Genomic DNA, 18,966 nt, shown 5'->3' on the forward strand with positions numbered 1-18,966 from the left:
AGGCGGGTTGATGTCAGAAATATTGGGAAGGGAATGGAAGAGAGAGGGTGGAAACAAGTGGAACAGATGTTTACTGTTGTGTAGCTGCTGGTTGTTTTATTTTCTATTGTTTTCTTATTTGATTGAATGCCGGACGAATTGGGATAGCTGGAAGAGGGAGATGCTGGATAGGTGGAGAGATATTGAGATAAGGGAGGGGAGTGAGAGAGAGAGGGAGAGAGAGGGAAAAGGGGGAGAGGGAAAAGAGATTCGAGAAAGAGGAGTACAGGCACACACACACTTACAGAGAGAGAGGGAGAGAGAGGGAGGGAGGGAGAGAGAGAGAGAGAGAGAGAGAGAGAGAGAGACAGAGGCAGAGAAGAAACTGTTAAAGCGTCTGCTCTCTCTTGCCAGTCTCAGCATCGCTCAGGTTCCTGCAGGAGGCTGCAGCTTCATCCCTCCAGGATCTCCACACTGGCACCAATGACCAGATATGATCTACCCACCTCCCAGTCAGCCTGGGATCTCTTCTTTTTTTTTTTTGCATGGATGATGACAGCCTAACGCAGATATTCATGGATTTCTCACACCACAACTAATTGGACTCAGACACGGGATTGGTGAAAATAAAGAAGGAGAAAGACAGAAAAGAGGCACTCCAAGTGGTTTCTAGCAGGGTTTTTTTTAAGGCTTGTGGAAGCAGTTTGTTTTAGGACATGGGACCTTGCGTCAACCGAGAGGGATCCGGTGCTGTAGGAAGAACATCTTCCTGAAGGAGGGAAAAAAGCCCGTCTTTCGGGAGTTCAAAAAAAAAAAATTGTCATTATACATTTTTTTTTTTTTTTTTTTTATATCTTTTTCCACCGGGGAGGGCGAGCTGTGGGCTTTACGCGCCGGAATGATGCGTCCCAACCGCGGCTTCATCCTGCTCCTTCTCAACGGAACCGCTTGTTTGGTAAGAACAGCGTGTGGAAAAAGTCACACTGGGCTATTTTATACCGTCTTACTCTGAATTACCTCATATTACCCATGTAGCACCTCGTACCAGCGTCAGGAGGCACCGTGAGGCGTCTCTGCTCCAAAACTTCCAAACCCGCAGATATAAGTAGATTTACATTTGTGTGCATAGACGTGTGTGGATGGTAACAGACAGCTGAGATGGTGCTGATCAAAACAATCAATTACCAGATGTGCAGTTCATCTGTACTTCTTTGCAGAGATATGTCTTTTTCTTCTGTGCTGTAAACGCCTTTTTGCTGATGTCTGTGCTATTTTTGGCCTCACTTGAAATTAGTGAGAAAATAACATTGACTTTGACCCCGCTACAGCGGGTGTCCTATCACTTATTCCCCGGGGGAGTGCTCCTGCTGGCGGCGTGCGGAGAGCGCACCGTGCCGCGGTGTTCATCGACAGTCTGTTCAACTCTGCGCAGACACTCTTTCAACCTGTCATTCACTCCACAGTGTCGGATTACTTAAATATGTAACAGCACGAGAAAGGGATGCTTATCTCCCAAATAATTACACTGACATTAATAAGATTTTGCCAGTTTGTGTTCCAAAACACAAACAGGAAGTTCAGGCTTAAAAGAAACAACTTAGACACACAATATATTTGATCATTTGTTTTGATCATATCTTTCATTTGCAGGAGCAGCAGTACCCTGCAGGCCCACTGCTAACTTAAGTCCATAAAACTGTTAAACAGAAACTGGAGGACCTTCACACATCAAAGGTCCACAAAACAATGAGACAAATAGATCTTTGTTGTAAAATCTATACTGTGAGGAGTCTGACCTTACTGTCAGACACAGTTCTCAACAGAATTTATAATGTGGTGAGGAGGCAACTCTGAAACAAGCAAAATCTCTCCTCAGAAAACATTTGCTGTTCATCTAAACAAAGAACTAGAAAAAAAACTTGAGTGCTATACCCGCACTGACCTATAACACCCAACACTGAAGTGTCTCTGTAGTCTTAATAAATGCTCCAAGCGTTACATAACCTTACAATCAAACTGGGATCACCCACTCCTCTTTCATGTATGCGAGCAGATTTATTAAAAAGCAGCCTTTAATGAGAAGGCAGCTCTCGATTCACATGAGGAAACTTGAAAACATCCTTCTGTTCAGAAAGCCCTGGGCTGAGTGCAGCTCCATCATCGCAGGGCCTATGAGCAAGATCCAAAAAAAACCACAAGCGAGCGAAATATTCAAGTGAGGTTGAGTGGCTCTTTCGATGTACCCGTTGACGGCATCCCTTCAATGACGACCTTGTGGTTTTGATATTAAGGCATTATTCTGATGCTCAGAGTAAAGTAAAAGCCCTTTTGGCGGTTGGAGGTGAAGCAGACAGCAGTTGTAAACGACTAAATGCACACAGATGTGCTCGGCTGAGCTCTTTTCAACACATCCTTCAGTTCTCTGCGAGAGAGGAGAGACCACACGCTGTCTTAAAATATGGGGGTTGAGCGCCTTTTCAGCCGTTGTATAACTAGATACAAGAGTGGGGATAATAGGCTTAGAGCACTCACTTGTTGTCTTGGTTCTGGGAGCATTTTGGGAGCTGCAGGGCCGCAGCCTATTGTAACCCACAAGGTCTGTGGCTAATGATAATGAAATTAATTGGGGCTTTTTTCCTCCTCTCTCTCTCTCTCCCTCACCACACCATGTATCTATGAAAAACGTACATGACATCCCTCAGCAGGAGATCTTGGGTAATTCATTAGCTCTGTGACATTGATAAATTATGGAGCAATTAATAAATTAAGTAACTTTTTTCATTATGCAACAGAGCAGTGATTAATAATCGTATAAGCCTACGACACATTAAAAATTCGATTCGGATGATTTTCTGTTGTAATAGCTCTGCAATTCTCCGAGAGGATTGAGTCTCAGGGGACCTTTTTTTTTGCAAATGGCTACTCATATAGAGGACTATTAACACGAGGTGCCACTCCGAGTTGTTATTTATGTGATGAATGATGTGTTTCAAATGTTAATTATTCTCTGTATTTGAATGGAGGCTTATGAATAATATAAACCATCTCAGTTGTATAATTGACTGCTTGAGAAATTGTGTTTATTTTTGGCAGCAGTTGGAGTTATTTTTCATCTGGGGAAGCTCAGCAAGCTCACTGGATTTGTTTCACTGAGCTAAGTGTTCATATATCAAGAGAATAATCTGCGGGATATTTAGGATGATAGTTGGATATTTAGCTGCCTTTTTTTTGCTGTCCTTGGGATTAGCAGTTAGCAAGTAGAGCCAAAACAGGGTTGGAGCTAACAACTGTTTTCTATACTGATCATTACAGATCGATTGTTTGGTACATAAGACATCATAAAATAGGCCAGAGTCCAGAGATACTTAAAGTGTCACATTAAGAAACTATAATCATCCGATATTTTTGCATTTTCGACTACAAAATAAATGTTCAGAACTCTTGCTGATTATTTTCTGTCAGTTGATGTATAGATCAACTGACTGCTTGCTTCAGCCATGATGTGAAAGTTGCTGTTGTTAAGAAGGGTGTACTTCATCGGTAAAACGATTCAGGAAATGACACCGGTTCAGAAAGGTGTAAGAGACAAAGGAAAAGAGAGGAAGTGAAAGGAAGTGTCGATAAAGTGCTAAAAACAGGAATAAATTAAGCATCTGCCTCCGAGCTTTATTTCGCCTCATTGACAGTCATCACAGATTCTCCCTTTTTTTTCAGAAAAACATGCGAGACAACGCGCTAATCCACCTATAATTACAGCTGCAGCGGTGCGCCTGAACTGTGCACAGCACAGGCCTGACAATCTGAAATCTGAATCCCCAGAATATTTTGGGAAGGGACCGTGTCAACGAGATGTGCTCTTCTCTTTCAACATTCTGAGTAACTACCAATAGAAGGATGAAGTGCCCTTGAACAGAGCATTGAACGCAACTGCTCCAGTGAACTGCAGACTTTCTCCCTCTGCAATTACTTCAAGAACACTTCACTTTCCTTCAAAATACTCTTATTCAACATGCCAGGTTACACTGTTATGTTTGCGTTTTTTTTAATATTTTGAAATAAGTATAATTTGACTACCGAGGAGGCACACCCAGCTCTATTTTAATATAAGTGCAGTCCCCACAAAAGAGCTTATTTTGCAAAGTAATTCTGTAGCGTAACCTTCGCGTGGTCAAGAGCGCTGTGGACGCAGTAGCTCGGCTCTCCATACGTGCTCCCAACAGATGCTCTTTCTGGCTGGATTTTTCTGGAAGGGATAGCCTCAGGTAGCCTTTCGTGGCCGTGAGAGACAGAGCTGCTTTATGCTCAGTCTGATTGCTTTCTGTACAGACACAGACACTGGCCATCATGCTTGATAACTGAATTTCACCTCTGTAGCCAAGCACAGAATGTCACTTTTTCTGCAGATTGAATTTTGCTAAAGTTTCATTTCATACATATTCCAAGGTGCCACACTCGTGTCTGGTAGAAAATCCCACTGAGAAATTAAGGGTCTAGTGCTGCTGCGTTCTCCTCTTTTCTAAACTTTTCGCATCAACCTCCATTTGACTTTGCCAACAGCAAAGGAAGCACTTATTTAGCGCGGTACATCAATTAAAAACAAATTATGCTCTTACATTTAAAGCCTCACAGATCCAAAATCCCCTTTCATAACAAAGAAGGGATTGTGCACCGCGGAGTGCACACTTGAATCATACCACAACAGCGAAATAACAGAGACAACAAAAGGCATTAAATCCCAGCTGCCTGTGGTTTGCCCGGAACACCACAAGACAGCGCGGTGCAACGAAGCACAAACACACACCGCGCAGACCTGAAGATGTGTGTGGAAGGTTAAAAAGCACAGGCTGTCTGACGCTAATTCTAACCGCATCGGACTCCTCTCTCCGTTTTGACCTGCCACAAACTCTTAGATTCATGTTTCTCAGATACCTGTCCTCCTCGCTGGGTCGCAGACCTTGTCCACCCAGATACATCCGCGGCAGAGCAGAAATACCACCTTAATCCTGAGAAAACAAACAGAGAAAGAAAAAAAAAAAAGAAGCAGTTTGATACTGCAAAAACTGCACGCAGTCACAAATGTGAGACAGCAGCAGCAGACTGAATACTAATTATTAGTATTTTTTTTTTTATAGGCTTTCTCACGCTCATCCTCTTTGCCATCATTGTTGCAATCTGCATGTCGGCGCTCATAAACGTTCCTTCTTCACCACGCAGACACCAGAAACACACAACTCAGTCACGACAGGCATGTTTTAAGCATGAAGGAGGGTCTCAACAATTTATGGTGCTGATGACATCTGTCCTGTACTTGTCACATGTAAAAGATCATCAGGGGGTGATTTGAGAGGGACAACACCTTCGTTTCTCATCATCAGTAGCACAACATGCACTTCCTGTATCAGCCATCAGTTTAGGGAGAGAGAAATTAAACGTGTGGTCTCCCACCAGCCAAAACATCAAACATGACACTTGAATAAATGACTTAAATCAGAGGAGTTGAATGAGAGGACTTATTTATGTAACCATGAGTCTAATTGATTTGATTGACAATGAGCTTTTGGAGTGAACCACTTCAAACATAACTCTTTGGAGTATTAATGAGTAGATGAGAAATTGAACTGGAAACCACATATTGACAGGATTTTACCTTCAAAACAACAACAAAAGATGCATGCTGAATGACCTTAATATTCAGTAGATCTTCGGGTGAGCACACATCTTACAGAATTGTAAAAACTTGGTCAGTTACAGAAGATATTTCCTCTAATTTGAAATCAATTTGCAGAACTAAAAGGGAAATTAACCCAAGTTCTCAGGTTAGTTGGCGCCGCGCTAGTGGCAGCCTGTTGCAGCAGCTCCCCCCCGAGATACTGCTGTAGCGAAAAAATTTCCCCTCAGGGATTAATACAGTACATATAAAATAAAATAAAAAAAATAAAAAGTACAAACAAAACAAGACAAAACCAAAGGCCAGGGGAGAGAGAGGGACTGGCACCTTACTTTATGTAACAGAGGACTTAAGCTCAAATGTTCTGGATCTGCAATTCAATCACCACTAATTATGTCATTTCTTTCCAGAGCATTTTGAATAAAACGTGTAAAGCAGTTCATCGTTTCGTGCTGCTGGTGCGCTTTTGTTGAGAAGGCAGTTATAAAAGTATTTGGATTGCACAGATCATCGTATGATTTTTGTCTAAAAGGAAGCCACATAATTGGCCTCTTTTTGACTCTTTCAGCTCATGTAGTTTAACTATATGAATCTTTCCTCTGTGCTGGCACCAGTTTGGCTCTGATATTATTTTCTGTTATTGTTCCCTTTAAACAAATAAGCCAACATCTCAGAAATCAGTGGCAGAAACAACATATAAACATGAGGAGGGCAGTGGATGAACAGGGCTGTGGGGTAAAACACTTAGTGTTATGCACAACCACAGCATGAAATAACCCCAGAGGTGCCCCTCCCTCCCCAGCAGCCCCACTGCAGAGACAGATAGAAAGCTGACAGGCCGAGCTGTCCTGAGACAGACTACGTCTTCTTGCTCAAAAACCAGCACGATGTATTGTGGCATCGCTCTCTGGGAGACTGCAGGGGGAAGACGGGAGCACAACCCTGGAAGAATACCTGCAGGTTTGTCGGCTGGATTGGACCGTGAAGGGTGGATTACACTGCACAGCTTAAAGAAAAATGACTCGTAGCCTCGGGTAGAACGAGTGGGTGTAACTCCCCGGGGAGCCAGATAAAGACTTGACTTTCACACAGAGGAATAACTAAGGATGGGAAAATCCATAACAGACATTTTAATTTTACAGCGCTTCTGCTCCAACCGACAATAGTAGAAGTTGTTTTAAATGTATTGTGAAAACTGTTATGGAAGACGTCAATAGAATGAAGTTTTCAGCGTTTCAAGATCTGTGCGCATTTCGGCAATATCAGAAAAAAGAGGCAATGTGGGAGCAGGGGATGTGGGTTTATTTGAAGAGGGAACACTCGGCTGTCAGTGTGGTTTAACACCGAAGTAAAACGGACTCAGCGGGCTCTGAAGGTTCGAGCTGACCTCATTGTGGTGTGACCGGAGCTGCTGGATACCACACCAGGGCCAGACCATTTTATATTCTCAATCCTCTCACAAGCTGTAAACAGTGTGTTCTGCATGAGTGGGAACATCTCGTGCGCGGTTCACCAGCGCCGGGCCGGTGACGGTACAGTGATTTTCAGGGTCAGACCGGTGCACATGTCCAGAGGAGGGCCTGCTGAGGGTCTTTACCGGGGGCTTCCAATTAAAGACCACGGGGATGAGGGAATTTGTCCGAAAAATACAATAAATAAATAATAGGAAAAAATTTGCAGAGCACATTGATTTCTGAATTGAACTGAGAAATGTATTTTTGTAGAATATAGGTCAGCAATTATTTTAACCTTTGCTGCTCCACAAAGCACCAATTTGAGCAGTCATCCAGGGCTTCACTTCACAATGACCCTGTTAAGACCTGTGGAGTTTTCAATTTGGCAAAGGTTCGCTAACCTAAAGCGCAAAATAGATTTTTTTATGTCAGTGTCATTAGTGACAAATGACCCATTTGACACCTTGCATAATAACTGCTGCAGCTCATGTCTGTTTAGGCAACTGTAGTTACTCCATTAGGTTAAAGATTTATGGTTAAAAAAAACAACATGAAATTAAACCATAGACTGTATATAAAAGTAGAAGTAGCTTGAAAAAATGAGGCAGATGGGTAAATACATGAAGCTGCAATACCAGCGAGTGCCACTAGAGGTCGGCTCCAAAAAGCCTCCGGCTCCATAGACTCCCATTCAACTTCTCTCATCAAATCCAAAGTGAATAAAATGTGTCCATCAGTTATCTCGGTGTTGTTAGCTAAAGTCACTCCTTCTTATTAGTTTTCTGGAGGTCCATCTGAAAATAATCCCTCATTCATTAGAAAAGAAGATTCAAGAAGACCTGTTTTTGGGGGCGTGTCTGTTTGATTGACAGGCCTGTGGTGCAGTCAGGTTACAGCTATCGGTGGGCGGGACGTAGTATCGTCAGGTTTCCGATCAGATCGGTCAGATCCACCGCTGGCTCCTCCCCCAGCTCGTCCAAATATGGTCACTTCCTGCTCCAAACCGCTCCGAACTAACAAGATGGTGACGGACAGAATCTGAACTGGAGGATTCATAACGTTCACAAACCAACAGGCGATGTCACTGCTGGTTGCCGCTTGAAATGAACCAGTGTTGCTGTTTAGCTTTTTTGTAGAAAAAAGGTTGAACAGTCATTATAAGTCTGACAAATGTTTTAAAAGTTCAAACGATGCTTCAGTTCCTATGGTGACGCTTCCAGACAGATGGCAGTTCACACCTGCTGTCAGAATGAGTGTCAAATGTCTCACAAGCAAGCACTTGTGATCAGATTTCACTTCCCCTGCTTACATTCGGTTTTATTGGTTAACACAAAAAAAAAGTCGCACTTCAGCGAGAAGAATGCTGAGGCAGTTGGCACTTGACCAAGGCTGTTTGTCCTATAAGTAAATAAAGGTTTGCAGTTTTCAATGCATGCAACCTTCAAGGCGAGACGGGTCTTAAAAAGCAATCGGCAGTGCAACAAAGGCCACCTCTAAATATCACTTCCCTTTACCTTTAAGTGTGAACGGAGCTCATTCACACAGCTCCACACATTCACAGCTGATCTGGCCACTCACTCACCACCTCTCCACTGAAGCAATTTAACTGCCTTGCTCAAGAGCATATTAAAGGTCTTTAGGTATCAATGAAAAAAAGCCTTTTTCAATGGCCCTTTTTGTGTTGTTGTAGGGGATTCAACTGGCAGCTATTCAGCCGCTTGTGTTGGTGTAACAAAAAGACTGGTGCTTTTATACCTGAAGCTCTGTGAGACGATTGTAGAGTCCTTCCAGCTTTTACCACACAGGTGTGAATACTGTAGCAGCGCGCTTTAATCAGCCGCGTCCCATCAGCCGTTGCTTTGCTCCTCGCTCCCTGGGGGAGGAGGGGGGGGGCGTTCCCTGACGCCACTCTCCATCCTCCTCGCACTGCCAACTTGTCGATATCTTATAATGTAAAAACTTGATAGCCAATTCAGAGCTCGGCTTCACTGCGAGCATACAAAATGAGCTGGAGTCCCACCGGGACCTCACAACAGAACCTGCACAAACTCAGCTGTGGGAAGAAGAAAAAAAAGGGGGTGGAGGATGCAGAAAGACAGAAAGAGTTTGAAATAAAAAAGATTGAGTGTAGTCGTGTTTGTTCACCTCTACTGCAGCTCTCAGCACCAGTGACCTCCCGAGAAGGCGGAGTAAATTATTCATTAAGAGTCAAATGGCTTGTTTCTTGTGAAATTACCTTTCTCTCCCTCATCTCTTCTTGGATCTACACAAGCCAGAGGAATAATTAGTTATAAGGGCACAGCCGTTTTCAGACTTTAATCATGTAACAGAGAAATCTCCCACAGTGAGAATATTACATCTGGAGATGGAGACCGTGGAGGGAAAAAAAAAGGAACGAAGCATTGACAGACACTTAAGAAATCTGAGCTGCCTGGGTCTTTAATTAAAAATTGATGTCATATTAGAGATGAAGATTTCAACTCAACAGCCAGAGTGCTTATTGAACTTGTCAGCTCCCCAGGACAAGCGCATGCTTTGAGCCCTGTCGGGTGGCGCAATAGGCCGATTCACTGTATCAATCAATCAATCAATCAATCAATCAATCAATCAATCAATCAATCAATCGATCAATCGATCAGTCACAGCATTTTGCTCCAGATCATGCATCCACACCGGGGAAATAGACAAAACAATTAGTTACATGTAATCTACATTTCAAAAGATTTAGCTCAAGTGTTGCCCAGAAGGCTGCAATGAAAGCTTCTTTTTTGACTCTGTTATACTTGCGTAACTGAATTTTAGCATTTGGGGGCAAGAAAAAAAGAAGCTGTGAACACAACACGGCCATGTTATCCTCTTTTATGTTAACATGGTGAACAATTGGCTATTTAAAAGGCAACAGATGGGGAGAACATTAGCATTCAGTTGGAGCTGTGTTAGGCTACGTTCAGACTGCCACTCTAATCAGGTTTTTGTCTTTTTTGTCTTTTTTTTTTTTAACTCTGAACAGCAAAAAAAACAAAAACTTTTTGCTGCTTGTACTTCGTACCACAGTAACCCATGCCGGTAGGTTGGTGGTGTCTGGATCAGCCTGGAAGCACCAAATCCAACCTGTCTATAACACTGCTGACTGTCTGTCATAAAGATCTGATTTGCGAAAGGAAATCCGATTTGGCCGCAACCTGAACAACCGATGAAGTCAAACATTCACCTCTGGTTTCGATCATCTCTCCAGGATCTCCTGTGGCTCTGAGACTCTTGAGCTGTTAAGTTCTCCACCGTTCACCAGCTAGTCGCTAAATTTGTTTGTCATTTAGTAGTCGGTTGTGTCATGGTTCGGCTCCTAGGCTGCGATAAAAATGGGAGATCAAACGAAACTAACGTTTTCTGCTCCTAACGTTCTTGTTCTGGTTCACTGTCACTGTTCTCATAATGTTGCTTTTTGGAAGAGAAGCCTTTAAAAACGAACACTGTCTCCTGTAATGACCCACCGCTCCACTGGGTGTCCCTTTATCTTTGTGTTGCAGGACTTGGTTATATACTTCATGAGCCACACCTGTGAGCTCTTTTTTCTCCCATTGTAGTATAACTGCTGTTCTTTTCAGGTTCCTGCAGACATTTCTACAAAACTACACATGCATGCATCACTGATTGCTCATTTCTACAATAAAATAAGGCTCTCGCTATCGCCTCAAGCCTGAGGAGACATTTTCATATTGCCTTTTTTTGTCTGAGCAATAGTCCAAACCCCAAAGATATTAAATTTGTTATGAGAACAAAACACCAAATTCTCATATTGGAAAGGCTGAGATTCAGAAGAGGAAAAAAAATACTGAAACAATTAATCATCAAAGTAGCTGTTCATCAACTTATTGTTTTATCTCCAACTCTTGGTTGGACATCTGCAACACTTCCAACAAGTCACGTCTCAATGTGTCGACTTCATTTACATAAGTGTAGTTTTGGATCAATATCCGACGTCTTCACCTGGTCTTCACCTGGTCTGTCTCCTGGTCTGTCTCCTGGTCTCCTGCTTCCACCAGAGTTACGGCACAGATTTGAGTGAAGTCACTCCTGATCTCTGCGGTATATTATGGCAACCGTGTGCTTCTGTCACCAGGGGAGAAGGGTTAAAGTGGTGTACCTGTCACTGTAACAGGCTGATTATTGCCTGCGGTGCAGGCAGGCTTGTGAGGATCACCCCCCTCCACCCCCCCTCATGCTTCCTGCTGGGAGAGAGAGGCCTGGGGCCTGTGCTCACTGAGGCTGAATGACTCACAATTACCACAGCGACAGAGCCGGCAGCCACCTCCCATCCTCTCCAGCCATTTCACTGACTCACTTAGCACACATGACAAATGACAAAATCACCCCGAACCGCCGCCCCCTCACTAAGACCTGATTGCCCATCGCCCACACTTTGCCTACAGTACTTAAAGCCGGGATACATCTTGCCAAGCTTCATGAAACAAAGCAAACTTACTCGGAGAAAAAGTTGCTCTGGCCTTACAAAAGAACATGACACCATGTGGCTGGTTTAAGGTGCATATCTTCATTGATTAAAGTGTTGTTTTTACATGGTCTCAATACCTCTGTTGTACCTTGGTCTTTATTTACATGTGTGTAAGTTTCACGCTTACAAAACGTGTAACTTTCACGCCTAGGTAGCCCTAAGCGTGGCCATTTCACGCTTTGCTGTAGTGGCCAAGGTTGTCTATTTCATGCTTTGCCGTGATACTGGGTTGGAAAGAAATCTGCTGCTGCACATTTTTTTAATTCATAAAAACACGACATGTCACTTAAAAAAAACCTACTATTTGTAGCACATCACCAAAGGATGACTCCTTGAATTGTATTTCAGATATGAAAAGCATGTGAGGGATATGAACACTCAAAGCAGACGACATTAGCGCTTGACTGGTAACAAAACAATTTACATAAAGTGAGGCAATGCATTCATCTTTTGCCATTGTGCAAAGAACATTGAACTCTGGAACTTTACATTTCAATTTGCTTACAATGCACAAGTCAAAGTTGGAAATGTGCCAGCAGCTGGATCGTGCACTTCATAAACTTTAAATACAGAGCAGTGAGAGAGTTGTAGGAGTATGCAGGTTTATTTCCCAGAATAGAGCAGACAGGTGGAGCTTGTTATAATATCTAATGAGGAAGAATGTGTTGTGCTGCTGTATAATAAGTGAGAGATACATCATTCACCAGAACATACAAATAAGAGGCAAATTCCCCCCAAAATTTACCTGCAAAAACCAGAGCGTCAATGACGGCATGATGGTTTGGATAACTGCGCAGGATGTGCTCTGTTACCGCTCTGTCTCTTTTTGCTTCTTTTTTTTTCTCAGAGCCATATTAAGCTCATTCTAACATTTGTCTCCAACAATGATTCTGTACACTGAATCTGACACCTCCAGTGGTGCCAGACACTTAAATCTTCTGTTCAACAATAGCACAACACTTCACTTCATCTCTTCTCCTGCAGCCCAGCCTGTCAGGCTTTCTAATGAAGAGAGGGAGGGCTGCCTTGCTTAATGTGGAAGCCACAACAAAGCACAATGAAATATGTTTCTGCTCAGATATGAGCGCTGGCACCATCCGATTCTCACGGGCAAAATGATCGGGATCTTAAAAACCAAAGGGGGCAGCTTCATAGAAATCAAAACTGACATATTTTTTCAAGAAGCCAGAAGGGACTTTTTGTAGGACACCATGGGGGCTCTTAAGTGCTATCTGGGGAGGCAGGCCGAGTGCTACCCTCTGTGCCCAGCAGCAACCTGCTCATTGAAGAGCACGAATCAAACACAAACTAGTCCTTCAATAGGAACCATGGGGGATGGTGTGTTTGTCATCCTGTCTGGTCCCAACTCCTCCCTCTGAAAACACAAAGATACGTTTGAAAAGATTCAAATCAATACGTCTTCGGCGCTTTTCACATTTCGGTCCATTATTAATGAGTTTGGGATTCTCAGAGACGCGATGAGAAGTACCTGATTGGAGAGGAAGGAGTCCTTGTCGGAGGCTGTTATCGGCCCCAGCGGGGAGGCCGCAGGATCTGAGCGGCAGCATAGCGTAGCAGCAGACAGGTAACTGGAGCAGAGGGCGTCTGGCCTCTGACACCGCCGTGGGAATAAAGCCAGATTAAGAAAAAGGAGGAGAGTCCTCTCATCTGAGTCCGAACGATCAGACCACAACTGCATCAATGGGAATCCTTTCGGGGCAGTTAAAATGCAATACACGTTGTTATGAAAGGAAATACTGTGTTATTTTAGAGAGAAACAGAATCAATATCGCTGACTGACTGCAGTGCAAAGTGAACAAATCTGAACGAGCTTGAAAAAGCTGCATAAAATGGAATAAAAATGAGTCAGACTTAATAATCCTGACTAAGCCTGTATAAGGAAGCCCTGGCAGTCAAGACAGTAGATGGATCAGAGCACAGACAGGGAAGCATGCATTATGCATCATCCTAAAATCTCTCCTGGTGGAGAGCACGCACGCACACACACACACACACACACACACACACACACACACACACACACACACACACACACACACACACACACACAGACAAACACACACACACACACACACACACACACACACACACACACACACACACACACACACAGACAGACAAACACACACACACACACACACACACAGACAGACAAACACACACACAGACACACACACGCACAAACTTGCCTGAGCATTTGTATTTACATCACTCATTGTTTACCACAACTCGAAATTCACAAACGACATGTGTTTGTCTGTGTGTGTGTGTGTGTGTGTGTGTGTGTGTGTGTGTGTGTGTGTGTGTGTGTTTGTCTGTGTGTGTGTGTGTGTGTGTGTGTGTGTTTGTCTCTGTGTGTGTGTGTTTGTCTGTCTGTGTGTGTGTGTGTTTGTCTGTGTGTGTGTGTGTGTGTTTGTCTCTGTGTGTGTGTGTTTGTCTGTCTGTGTGTGTGTGTGTGTGTGTGTGTGTGTGTGTGTGTGTGTGTGTGTGTGTGTGTATTCTCCGCAGCCACTTCCAGAGGACACAACAGCTCTGGATACTTCCACGGCACATTAGACAGCAGCTACCTGTTAATAGATCATTAACATTGAATAATTAGCCGTTACTTTGCTCTCACATTCGCACACTCTTCACAAAGCTACTGCTGAGCACAGCAGCAGCATCTTATCTCCCCCCCCCTCCCCCTCCACCCACCTTCCCCCCTCCGTTGATGTTAACATCTGACAGCTTTGTGTGTGTGTGTGTGTGTGTGTGTGTGTGTGTGTGTGTGCGCCGATACAGATTCTTTCTTTAATTAAAACACTGGAAGTCTTAATTGGACATTACACTTTATTCTCGGGCCCTCCCGCCTGCCTGCCTCCCCCTTCCTCAAACACTTTGATCCTCCGACCGAAATGTTTCGCGGCAATAATAGTTTCCCCCTGCACTCAGACTCACGCACCGCAGTGCTTAAGAAGCAAAAAAAAGCTCACTTTAAAACAAGAAACAGCTTCCGTCTACTTTCCACTTTGACTTTGTTCCTTTAAGATTTTTTTTTTATTTTTTTTTTATACATAAGAACAATTTCTTTCCAGTTGGATGATCTTCTAATTTGGTTCCAGTGAAAATGAGATTGTTTGAGAGTGAGATGGCTGAAAGTTGGCAGCGTAAAAATGTTGCATAACTGCTTAACTGCATAAATGCTTCTGCTTTTGATGCTTGCAGACACTTTATCAGTGCATAAATCAACCTCCAACCTCTGTTGTCAGAGAAACAAACTTCAGAAAGCGCTTCTTAATGACAGCGCTATATTGTTTTGCAGCCTTTGTAGAAAATTGTCCAGCCCTCACAAATATTGATTTGGCTGCTCCGGACCACGGGAGGAACGCACTTCGTGTTGAATTCAGTTTTTGGTGTGGATTTTCCGTTTGAATCTGTGCTTTGATCCCTCTGGCCTCAGCAGTGGCTCACGGGGAGGCGTATGAGCACATTACTCGTGAGCTTAGGGAATTACATCAGCTCTGCGAAAACTAGACATAAAGGAGTATTTTCTCCTGCCGCCGAGGTAAACAAAGAAATGTAATAATAGCAATACCTGTAAGATTTCAAGCATTTATTTATATATATAACATTGATAGAATGTCACAGTTAACACCACTGGAGGTATGAACCGTAAATTAAGTATCGATTAAATTTTTAATTCGGTTTCTGTCCACGTTTCTTTCTACCTCGCTAATAACCGCCTACTTTCTTTCTCTATTTTCTCCTTCGATCTCCCTCCTCCCTCTCCTCGGTCTGTCTCTCTTCAGGTGGCGCTGGGTCAAGAAGACGACTCCTCCGGCCCAAAGAGCTCCTCGGACGACTCGTCCAAGACGGTGGGCCTCCTGAGCGGGCAGGCTCCCCTCTCGCCTCTCAGCCGCTGGATGCTGCACAGTAAAAGCCGAGCTGCTAACGCCACCTCCCTGGAGCTGCCGTACCGCTCGCCGGTCCCTTTCTCCAAGCAGGAGTTTTCCAAACAAGAGTTCTGGGAGATGTTGGGCAGCGACCTGCTCAAACCCGACACCTCCAGCTCCAGGGTCAAACGCCGGCCGATCGTTAAGACCGGCAAGTTCAAGAAGATGTTTGGCTGGGGAGACTTCTATTCCAACATCAAAACGGTGAGGCTTAACCTGCTGATCACCGGCAAGATCGTGGATCACGGTAACGGCACGTTCAGCGTCTACTTCCGGCACAACTCCACGGGCCAGGGCAACATCTCGGTCAGCCTGGTGCCACCCGTCAAGGCTGTGGAGTTCGACCTGGAGCGCCAGAGCGTGGTCTACCCCAAGGACTCCAAGATCTTCAACTGCCGCGTGGACTATGAGAAAGTGGACCGCAGCAAGCGCACCTCGTTGTGCAACTACGACCCGTCCAAGACCTGCTTCCAGGAGCAGATTCAGAGCCACGTGTCCTGGATCTGCTCCAAGCCTTTCAAGGTCATCTGCATCTACATTTCCTTCTACAGCACGGACTACCGCCTGGTGCAGAAGGTTTGCCCGGACTACAACTACCACAACGAGATGCCCTACCTGCCCTCAGGCTAGAGGAAGACTTGTAACGGGAGGGGAAGCGGGGTGCCGAGGTGTGGGTAGAGGGAGTGGGGAGGGGGGGGGGAGTGAAAGGAACACAAGAGGAGGAAACCAGGGCTGTTAATCGTCCTTGAGAGGCCGCAGTGGCAGCGACACACCTGAAAAAACAAAACAAAAAACCTTCTCTGTAGCCTGACTATTGTAAGATCAAAAAAACCATATATGCAAAACACAAACTACAGTATGCAGATAATGAGGCATTGGGAATGCTTAACTGCAGCATTGATTAACTGGACTGGTCGTGGAAAATCAAATACCGCCAACACACACGTTCTTACCTCAATCCAGTTTTCTTAAATATCAACTTCTCGCCACCTACTTCTCTCTTCCATTAAGTCATTTGTGAATGTTGTCTGAATGTCCTTTTTAATCACCGTTTACGATGTTGCTCTTTTGCGAGGCGGTATTTCAGATGGAAATGTGCATTTTAAAATGCTGTGACATGTTTCAGCGGAGAGTTGCTTTCTCATATTTAACCATCTTGCAAGCAAAAACAATCTTGAGTTAAAAAACGCACCCCAGGGAGCATAACAGTTTTGTTTTTCCTCTCACGAAGAGCAGATGAATGTAAAGTGTGACCGACCATGGGATCGTTCAGGTTACACTCACAGGTCTTTTTCAAAGGGCAGGTTTTTTTACGTGAACTTAAAAAAAGAAGTTCCTTCCTCATGCTCAAGCTCATCTTTCCATCCTGCATGTCCTTGTCGATGTGCGGTGTTTACTTGCCAAATCCGATCACAACGAATCTTTCGGTTCTGTTGCCTCACATTTCAATAAAAGAGGGCAGAGAAAATTACAACATTTGCAAAGAAAAATAAATTGCTCAATAACGATTGTGGGCCGGGGCTTAAGACGAGTTCAGTGTGAGGGAAATAAGGAGATTGTGCATAGAGATAGAGTTGGTCCTCCACACTTAAGAGAGAGAGAGGAAGGTAGGGGGGGGCGAGAGACGGAGAGACTCAGTGAGCTCTTTTAATTAAAGTGGAGAAGCACACGGAGAGTATGCAGTGCCTTCTATTGTCCCCTCTGTATGAAAAAAAGATTACATTTTGTTGCCGTCAGGATTCCTGATTTCACGCCTTGGATAACTTTGACTGTGAGAGAGAGATCGCTCTCTCCCGACAAATACCGCGTTCGCTAAAGTCGGCCCCGCTATCTTGAATAAATGAAAATATTATCATAATAATTACATATAATTTTAATCTCCTTTAGAACTAATTAAGGTTTCAACGAGAGGGCAGAATGTGTTCCTCGAAAATCAAGTCGGCGGGTGGAAAGGATAAGAGAACGTTTGCGGGGATTGTTGTTGCTTTTTTTTGAGTATTTTTAGTGTGGAGCCGGCAGCACGAAGCCTCGATCCAGAGTTAACCGCTCTCATTAAGATAAATAACCGCTGGCTGGTCCGTCTCATGTTGCTCTCACAAACAATAATCGGCGCACGATGGAGCCATGAATTAGGCGGCCCTGACATTTGGTGCGCCGAGAGGTTACCACTTGTCCTGTTTATGAGGACACAATGACTTCTTGGTTCATTAACAATGAACACTTACCAGACAGGTGCGAAGAGTCATTAAACAGAGATATGAGATAACCGGTTTGATGCTAATGTGCTGTGACACAGTGATAAAAGCCCGGATCTGAGGCTGCACGGAGACGTCCCCCAGGTGGACTTGTCCTCCTGTGAGGGGAGGGGTGGGGCGGGGGGTGGGGAGCATAATGCCAGACATAAATGCATCGCTTTGGCTGCTCAGTGTGAGCTCGGGAGAGCAGGAGTAGGAGGGGGAAAACACAGTCACAGGGCTAAAGATAGGAACAGAGACCTGTAAATCTGCACATCAAAGCCTCGTCGGTTTTAATTTCCTCTTAAGGAGAAGGGAGGGAAGGAGGGAAGGAGGGAGGGAAGGAGGGAGGGAGGGAGAGAGGGAAGGAGAGAGGGAGAGAGGGAAGGAGGGAGGGAGAGAGGGAAGCTCCTCTCCAACAAACAAAACATCTACTTGTGGCCCCAGAGCAAACGGCAGCAGCAACACACACACACACACACACACACACACACACACACACACACACACACGTCTGCAGGGGGACAGAAAGTGACACCGCCTGCATGCATTATAAATGCCACTCATATGTCTGAGTCAAATCTCCGTCTCCTCTTGCATGTGATTGTTTTATCTCAGCACATATTGGATGTCCTGCTTGTCGACAGCACATCAGTCTGTCTCGTCTTTTTACATTCACAATCAAGAACCCTCACTTTCCTAAAGAGGTGATCGAGCAGAGTGCTGAGGAATGTACAGGCAGATTGTGACTTCATCACAGTCACAGTTTGTGTGGTATTTATTAGAAAGCAAACACACGGTCCCCCGGTGGAGCTCACAGAAAACGGTTTGGCAGCGACTCACTTGTTCAAAAGTCCTCTTCCTGTACGGCTGGACTGAATGCAAAGCTTCACGTGTTTCTAAAATGCATCAACCAGCATGAATGAACCACTGCCTTCTGCTCTGTTCATCCATTTCCTCATCCTGCAGCTCTCTCTGCCCACTTCCTGTATACTCCAGACATCTGCATGTTTCCCGCTGTGTTCATGCTGCCCCCCCCCCCCGGCCTCAGCCTCCCTTACCCTGGAGTTGAACCCTGCCGCGGGGCGGTTCCTCGCCGCTGCCTCCGCCCTCCTGCACACAGCGGCGAGCTGAGCTGGCTAATCTCTGAGAGCTTAAGGCCGAG

General features: G+C 44.6%; 1 protein-coding gene across 1 annotated transcript; it reads left to right on the plus strand.

Annotated features, from left to right (window-relative positions):
- The first annotated feature begins 356 nt into the window (after positions 1 to 356).
- LOC138207925 (neurexophilin-1) lies at positions 357 to 16,230 on the plus strand. Its single transcript, XM_069165509.1, has 2 exons — positions 357 to 934; positions 15,424 to 16,230. The coding sequence occupies exons 1-2, from the start codon at positions 878 to 880 to the stop codon at positions 16,195 to 16,197; spliced, it is 831 nt and encodes a 276-aa protein (XP_069021610.1). The 5' UTR covers positions 357 to 877; the 3' UTR covers positions 16,198 to 16,230.
- Positions 16,231 to 18,966: the final 2,736 nt, after the last annotated feature.

This window comes from Embiotoca jacksoni, unplaced genomic scaffold (genome assembly GCF_022577435.1).
Source record: "Embiotoca jacksoni isolate LCO1_2020_lvr unplaced genomic scaffold, fEmbJac1.0.p SCAF_34, whole genome shotgun sequence".
Taxonomy (NCBI): Eukaryota; Metazoa; Chordata; class Actinopteri; family Embiotocidae; genus Embiotoca; species Embiotoca jacksoni.